The 8,599-nt window shown below is 40.1% G+C and overlaps 2 protein-coding genes across 2 annotated transcripts; both read left to right on the forward strand.

The window, feature by feature from the left end:
- Positions 1–1,576: 1,576 nt before the first annotated feature.
- On the forward strand, positions 1,577–3,247 carry LOC139351422 (uncharacterized). Its single transcript, XM_070993300.1, has 5 exons — positions 1,577–1,634; positions 1,750–2,454; positions 2,558–2,683; positions 2,894–2,931; positions 3,128–3,247. Exons 1-5 carry the CDS (start codon positions 1,577–1,579, stop codon positions 3,245–3,247), a joined length of 1,047 nt encoding a protein of 348 aa, XP_070849401.1.
- A 2,308-nt stretch (positions 3,248–5,555) lies between these two features.
- LOC139351245 (uncharacterized) lies at positions 5,556–7,203 on the forward strand. Its single transcript, XM_070993047.1, has 5 exons — positions 5,556–5,610; positions 5,718–6,422; positions 6,526–6,651; positions 6,862–6,899; positions 7,084–7,203. Exons 1-5 carry the CDS (start codon positions 5,556–5,558, stop codon positions 7,201–7,203), a joined length of 1,044 nt encoding a protein of 347 aa, XP_070849148.1.
- Positions 7,204–8,599: the final 1,396 nt, after the last annotated feature.

Consider the following 8,599-nt stretch of genomic DNA (forward strand, 5'->3'; position numbering starts at 1 on the left):
TTTCAAGCAGGAAGTCCCTGCAGTGTTTTCATGCACAGCAGTCACACAGCATAACTCTAATGCCCAGACTATTTTCAGAATATCACACAAATCATTTGAACAATCAAACTGCTATATTCATTTGCGATTATTTCTCAAAGCTCTGTAACAAACGCTCAACGTCATTAAGCCATAAAATGGTGCGAAGTCGTCCGGAAATGGTGAAATAATAAGTAGCAATTCTTCAATGTTTTGAAACATGCACCCAATGATTTCAGTGTTTTTCACTAGGAATACAGTGCATTACGGGTAAAAATGGCAGAAATGCTCAGGACCAGCTGTGTTTCAGGATTAATGTGTTCATGTTGGTGTTAGCCCGAATGACTTATGGTCAGTGTTGGGAAAGTTCACTTTCTACATGAACTAGTTCATAGTTCAGTTCACAAATTTTAAAATGAACTAGTGCAGTTCATCGTTCATCATTCAAAATTTTGAACTAAGTTCACCGTTCCAAAAAATGAGCTAGTTCATAGTTCTTTTTTTTTTCCATATGTTGCTGTGAGCTATTATTTTTCAAAATTATTGCCACAGCCCATATAGAACCACAGACAGCAATGATTTGATCAGTTTTAACACTGTAACTATGCGTCAGATTTCGTTTTCGTATCCAATTTTATATCCTTATCCAACCAGGGTTTACATTAGCATTGAGGGGACAGCATTTCTCCATTGTTGCTGTAACGCTTTGTTGCTGTCCATTCAGTCCACAATAGTAGCAGCTGCAGCTTTCACCCCATGTAACTGAAGTGCGGATTTTCTTTTTGAAAGGCAGCAGGCAAAGTTTGCACAGAAATGTAAGATTTTTCCCATCCTCACTGACCTTGTCATAAAACTTGTTTAAGTGATCATACGATGCCTCCATTCTGCTTTTTGTTTTGATGACGCATGCGGCGATGCGACACTGGTGGCTGGTGTTGCCAGATTGGGTGTTTTTTCCGCTACATATTACGGCCTGTTTTTGTGTTGTATTTTTACCGTGTTTTCACCCAGACGGCTCAAAAGAAATCTGGCAACATATTGAACGAAGTTAAACTGAGAGAGCGTGCCATTCACAGACACCAGAATGAACGAGTTCACAGTTACGTTCATCAGACAGTAATACAGTACGTTCAGTTCACGTTTGCCCAAAATATGAAAGAGTTCATGAACTATCGGTCAAGGAACACATTCAGGCACAACACTGCTTATGGTGTCCACCCACAGTGACCTGGTATTTCTGCCTGACAGTTGTGCCAGCACACAGGTATTCCATTGACTGCTGTGTCAACCAAACAGCTGCCATGATATGTTTGGAAAGGAGCAGGTGAGCCAATGAACATACAGCACGTCAATGTTACCAGCAGCATGAGCAACATGTGCCAATAGTAACCACAGCATGGCACTGGTTCTTTCTTTCAGCTAATCTTGAAACAAATGTTTCAGTCCCCATTTGTCTGAAACAATGTTCACCTGTCTTTCACGTTAGCCAATCACAGTCTTCTCTTTGAAGAGTGGAGAACATATTGAGATTCATTTCATTCAGCACAGCATTTGAAACATGATGAAGACTCTGTGGTTGGCTTTGTATTTGACTTATCTGTTCTTGGGAAGAATCGGTAAGTTGTTTGTTGTAACTTTACGTAATATCACATTATCCAATAAGTATTCAATACTTTGTGAGATTTGGATGATCAATTAAATCTGCTCTTTGTGGATTTCTTTTCTCTTCAGCTCAGACAACTGATCTGAAATCATCCACATATCCACATCAAGAGAGTGGTTTTGTATCAGCAAATGTCGGTGACAGCGTGACTTTGCAGTGTTTTTGTAAAGGTAGAGCACTGAGATTTTACTGGTTTAAACAAACTCTGGGACAAAAACCAAGGCTCGTCTCTAGTTACTACGAGCCTGACAAAAATCAAACTTTTCACAATGAATTTAAAAATTATCCACATTTCACATTGGACACTGAAATAGGTAAAAACCACTTGAAGATGACAGATCTACGCATTTCAGATTCAGCTACTTACTACTGTGTAAGTAGCTATTATTACAACTTTGAATTTACAGAGGGCATTGTTGTCAGTGTAAAGGGTTCAGGTGTGAACGTCCCAGCTTTGGTCCATCAGTCAGCATCTGAGACCATCCAGCCAGGAGACTCTGTGACTCTGAACTGTACAGTACACACTAGGACCTGTGATGAAGAACACAGTGTTTACTGGTTCAAAAGGTCTGAAGAATCTCATCCAGGACTCATTTACACCCATGGAGGCAGGAATGATCAGTGTGAGAGGAAACCCAACACACAAACACACACCTGTGTCTACAACTTGCCAATGAAGAGCCTGAATCTGTCTCATGCTGGGATCTACTACTGCGCTGTTGCCTCATGTGGACATATACTGTTTGGAAATGGGACCAAACGGGACTTTGAAGGTAAGTAAGATGAAAGCAGATGTTTCATACAGACAGCAGCTATGATTGTTATTTCCTCAATATTCTGCAGCTCTGTCAAGTCTCTTATAATCTGGATGTGCAGATGAGGTGGAGTCCTCTGTCTTGGTGTATTTCTTGAGTGGAGCTTTGACATTCACCACCATCCTGCTTGTTTTACTGGCGTATGCAGCATATGGAAAGAACAACAGAAACAGCTGTCAATGTGGACGTAAGTTAACTTTCATTGATCACTTTTGATCGTGTGTATTTAGGTACTTAATACTGGAGGAGCATGCATTTGAAGTTGATATGGATTATAAAACCAACCAAATCAAGACAGAGGTCATAAATTGATGGAGGCTTTACACTGTTAAAACATTCTTCTCACCACCATCTCAGTGAATTTTGAAAGCTTTTATTGTTTTTAATTCTAAACCAGACTCAAGATCTTCAGCTGCCTTGACTCCAAATGCAGTGGTGAGTATTTTTGAAGTACAGAAGAATGACAGTTTTCTAAAGCACAGAAGTATTATTTTCTCAGTGTTGGTATATCAATGTAATCACTGTATTGTTCAGGTGTTGCTGTTGCTCTCTTCAATACAGACATACATGCATCAGAAAAGCAATGTGTATTTTCATGTTGATTCAATTTTAAATCATGTTTTCTTACCAGGATTGTCAAGATTCAGACAGCCTCCATTACGCTGCTTTGAGGGAGCACAGGATCAACAGATCGACAAGGCAGAGAGAGGACACACAAAATGAATGTGTGTATTCAAGTGTAAGGCAGTAGGAGCTGGAAATACGTCGATTGTACTTTGTTTCTGTGAAAGAGGAGTAGGTCTATGAAGCTTTACGATGTCATTTTCTTTTGAAAATAGAAGCATTGCTGTCAAAATGCACCACAATATACTGAATGTAAAGTCTTGCACTGCAGTAAACTAATAAAAATTGCTTTCCAAGCCTCCTGGATACTGTATGACCTGTGCTGTCAAATGTGCAATTTCTCTACTCTCAGTAAAACTGGACTTGACAACGTGCAAACACAACCACACACAGCTCATCTGTGTGGTGCCTGTGGGCTCAGGCACTTGAGAGAGCGTTCACACTGGAAAATTAACATTAAAACTAAATCCTGCATAGGAGGACCTGGAGAGAGACTGTATGTCTGTCTGTGCTGCACTGCTCACAAAGCAAAAACCTTCAGCTCTGAGAGAGTGTATGATAGAAACAGGCCATCACAAGCCACACCTGTCTGTTTGACACCCCCACTGACGGAAAGATGCTCAGTCGTAGTGAGAAATCATTTCCTGCTCATCGATGAGTTGATGTCATGGGAGAGCACATTCAAAGGGCCAAATTTTGTTTGATCAACAATAAGTTTATTTATTCATTCAGGTGTGATTTCTCTCTCTGGCAGTGTTTCCCTGTTTACGAGACAAGGAAAGCGTTTGGACATTTGCTGTGTCGTTGCAATTAAAGATGGTATTTGTTTCAAAAAGTGATTGAGAGAAAGAGAAAGAGAGAGCTGGTGGGAGAGCACAAGAGACTGTGAGAAAGCCAAACTTTACAGATTGTGAATCAATCTTGAAACATGACTGGGTTCTTCTTTCTGGTCACTTCAAAAGGATTTAAAAAGCATATAAACCCTGAGCAACAATAATGAGCCTTGCATGAACAGACCTCAAATTTAAGAGCAAGCCTCTGCAAACATGAAGCATGACTGATACAGTTGTGACTCAGCAGGGCCAGCCTTCTCATAGCAGAGTGGCAACAGGACTCACCAGCATGTCATTTCTGAAAACACTCATTGAACATGCTTTCAGATAGTGAGTGTACACCTGAAGTGGACTGACAATGCCTTTCCCAGATATCTTTGCAGGTTGTTTATTGTGACACATTGAGACAGAGGTGTAAGGATGCTCTTTATCCTCCATGTGGTCGACAGTCAAACATTAGCTCTCACTACAGTTTGGTCGTGTACTCTTCGAGGCAACTCTGCTCTCTTTGTCTATGTGGTTTCAAAGAGGAAGTCTCTGCAGAGTTTTCATGCACAGCAGTCACACAGCATAACTCTAATGCCTAGGTTATTTTAAAAATATGAAATCAAAAATGACATAAATTTGAGCAATCAAATTGATATACCCATTTACAAACATTTTTGCAATGCTCTCAGAAATTTGGTATAATGATGGCTCAAAGTCATCAAACCCTAAAATGGTTCTGAGTCATCCTCAAGTGCTGAAATAATAACTAGTAATTCTATAGTGTTTGCAAATATGCACCCAATTATTTAATTTTTTTTTTCACTAAGAATACAATGCATTGTGGGTAACATTGGCAGAAATCCTCAGGACCAGCTGTGCTTCAGGATTAATGTGTCCATGTTGGTGTTAGCCTGAACATCTCATGGTGTCCACCCACAGTGACCTGGTATTTCTGCCTGACAGTTGTGCCAGCACACAGGTATTCCATTGACTGCTGTGTCAACCAAACAGCTGCCATGATATGTTTGGAAAGGAGCAGGTGAGCCAATGAACATACAGCACGTCAATGTTACCAGCAGCATGAGCAACTTTTGCCAATAGTAACCACAGCATGGCACTGGTTCTTTCTTTCAGCTAATCTTAAAACAAATGTTTCAGTCCCCATTTGTCTGAAACAATGTTCACCTGTCTGTGCAGACACTGACAACAACATCTAAGAGTCCACAGTGAAAATCACTGTAGAGAACGGTGGCACCAATTATTAGACACACCACACCATTACTAATACATGGGATATTTAAAGTCTGCAACTGCTCCTCTAACAGCCACAGTTCTCAAAGTGGTAAGATTGAAGAACAATTACAAATACTCAAGCTTCAAAAAATACGTCTAACGACAACATTAAGGGACACATTTAAAATCTAAAGTGAACAATAAAAAAAAAGATCGTAGATCTCTCTTAAAGCAATGCATGAAATACAACACTGATCATGTGATCACTGACTCCAGCTCAGGACATTAGGTGGTTCTTCACGTTAGCCAATCACAGTCTTCTCTTTGAAGAGTGGAGAACATATTGAGATTCATTTCATTCAGCACAGCATTTGGAACATGATGAAGACTCTGTGGTTGGCTTTGTATTGGACTTATCTGTTCTTGGGAAGAATCGGTAAGTTGTTTGTTTGTTTGTTTGATATTTTTCAAAACGTATTCAATACTTTGCGAGATTTGGATGATCAATTAAATCTGCTCTTTGTGGATCTCTTTTCTCTTCAGCTCAGACAACTGATCTGAAATCATCCACATATTTACATCAAGAGAGTGGATTTGTATCAGCAAATGTCGGTGACAGCGTGACTTTGCAGTGTTTCTATGAAGGTGACGCAGTGAGGCTCAACTGGTATAAACAAACTCTGGGACAGAAACCAAGGCTCGTCTCTACTTACTACAAGCATGACGAAAATGGAAATTTTCACGATGAATTTGAAAATGATCCACGTTTCACATTGGACACTGAAATAGGTAAAAATCACTTGACGATGACAGATCTACGCATTTCAGATTCAGCTACTTACTACTGTGCAAGGAGCTATTATTACATCTTTGAATTTGGAGACGGCATTGTTGTCAGTGTAAAGGCTTCAGGTGTGAACGTCCCAGCTTTGGTCCATCAGTCAGCATCTGAGACCATCCAGCCAGGAGCCTCTGTGACTCTGAACTGTACAGTAGACACTGGGACCTGTGATGGAGAACACAGTGTTTACTGGTTCAAGAACTCTGAAGAATCTCACCCAGGACTCATTTACACCCATGGAGGCAGGAGTGATCAGTGTGAGAGGAAACCCAACACACAAACACACACCTGTGTCTACAACTTGACAATGAAGAGCCTGAATCTGTCTCATGCTGGGACCTACTACTGTGCTGTTGCCTCATGTGGACACATAGTGTTTGGAAATGGGACCAAACTGGACTTTGAAGGTAGGTAGGATGAAAGCAGGTGTTTCATACTGACAGCAGCTATGATTGTTATTTCCTCAATATTCTGCAGCTCTGTAAAGTCTTTTATAATCTGGATCTGCAGATGAGGTGGAGTCCTCTGTCTTGGTGTATTTCTTGAGTGGAGCTTTGACATTCAACACCATCCTGGTTGTTTTACTGGCGTATGCAGCATATGGAAAGAACAACAGAAACAGCTGTCAATGTGGACGTAAGTTAACTTTCATTGATCACTTTTGATGGTGTGTATTTATGTACTTAATACTGGAGGAGCATGCATTTGAAGTTGATATGGATTATAAAACCAACCAAATCAAGACAGAGGTTATAAATTGATGGAGGCTTTACACTGTTAAAACATTCTTCTCACCACCATCTCAGTGAATTTTGAAAGCTTTTGTTGATTTTAATTCTTAATCAGACTCAAGATCTTCAGCCGCCTTGACTCCAAATGCAGTGGTGAGTATTTTTGAAGTACAGCAGAAATGACCATTTTCTAAAGCACAGAAGTATTATTTTCTCAATGTTGGTATATCAATGTGATCACTGTATTGTTCAGGTGTTGCTGTTGCTCTCTTCAATACAGACATACATGCATCATATTTTTATGGTGATTCAATTTTAAATGATGTTTTCTTACCAGAATTGTCAAGATTCAGACAGCCTCCATTACGCTGCTTTGAGGGAGCACAGGATCAACAGATCGACAAGACAGAGAGAGGACACACAAAATGAATGTGTGTATTCAAGTGTAAGGCAGTAGGAGCTGGAAATACATCGATTGTACTTTGTTTCTCTGGAAGAAGAATCTGTCGATCAAGCTTTATGATGTCATTTTCTTTTGAAAATAGGAGCATTGCTGTCAAATTTCACCACAATATACTGAATGTAAAGTCTTGCACTGCAGTAAACTAATAAAAATTGCTTTCCAAGCCTCCTGGATACAGTATGACCTGTGCTGTCAAATGTGCAATTTCTCTACTCTCAGTAAAACTGGACTTGACAACGTGCAAACACACAACCACACACAACTCATCTGTGTGGTGCCTGTGGGCTCAGGCACTTGAGAGAGCGTTCACACTGGAAAATTAACATTAAAACTAAATCACTTCCTGCATAGGAGGACCTGGAGAGAGACTGTATGTCTGTCTGTGCTGCACTGCTCACAAAGCAACAACCTTCAGCTCTGAGAGAGTGTATGATAGAAACAGGCCATCACAGGCCACACCTGTCTGTTTGACACCCCCACTGACTGAAAGATGCTCAGTCGTGGTGAGAAATCATTTCCTGCTCATCGATGAGTTGATGTCATGGGAGAGCACATTCGAAGATGCAAATTGTGTTTGATCAAAAATTATTTCGATGATTCATTCAGATGTGATTTCGCTCTTTGGCAGTGTTTCCCTGTTCACAAGACAAAATAAGCATTTGGGCATTTGCTGGGTCATTGCAACTAAAGACAGTATTTGTATGAAAAAGTGATTGAGAGAAAGAGAAAGAGAGAGCTGGTGGGAGAGCACAAGAGACTGTGAGAAAGCCAAACTTTACAGATTGTGAATCAATCTTGAGACATGACTGAGTTCTTCTTTCTGGTCACTTCAAAATAAATAAATAGCATATAAAACCCTTAGCAACAATAATGAACCTTGCATGAACACACTTCAAGTGCTTTTCACAGACTATACATCTTGAAGTTTAAGAGCAAGCCTGTGACACAGTGATACAGAGGTGTAAGGATGCTTTTTAGCCTCCATGTGGTCGGCAGTCAGAGACTAGCTCTCACTATACTTTGATCACGTACTTTTTTTGGACCTGTTGCTCTCTTTGTCTTTGTGGTTTCAAACAGGAAATCTCTACAGAGTTTTCATGCACAGCAGTCACACAACATAACTCTAATGCCCAGACTATTTTCATCGATTATATCTGTGCATCACTATCCAAAGGCTAAAACAGGGTTCAATAAAACAATGACATCGAAATCTACAAATAACACGTTTTAAATCTTGTGTTTCTGCCTGACAGAACAAACCAACCCAACCAAGTAGTGGCCACAGTGACATAATTCACATCCCCATGTCACAAGCAACATTCACTACATGCTGCAACAACAATAACCAAAGAAAAGAACATACTTTTTTTAGCCATGTTAGCATGGCTGT

This window comes from Chaetodon trifascialis, chromosome 23, assembly GCF_039877785.1.
Source record: "Chaetodon trifascialis isolate fChaTrf1 chromosome 23, fChaTrf1.hap1, whole genome shotgun sequence".
NCBI lineage: Eukaryota > Metazoa > Chordata > Actinopteri > Chaetodontiformes > Chaetodontidae > Chaetodon > Chaetodon trifascialis.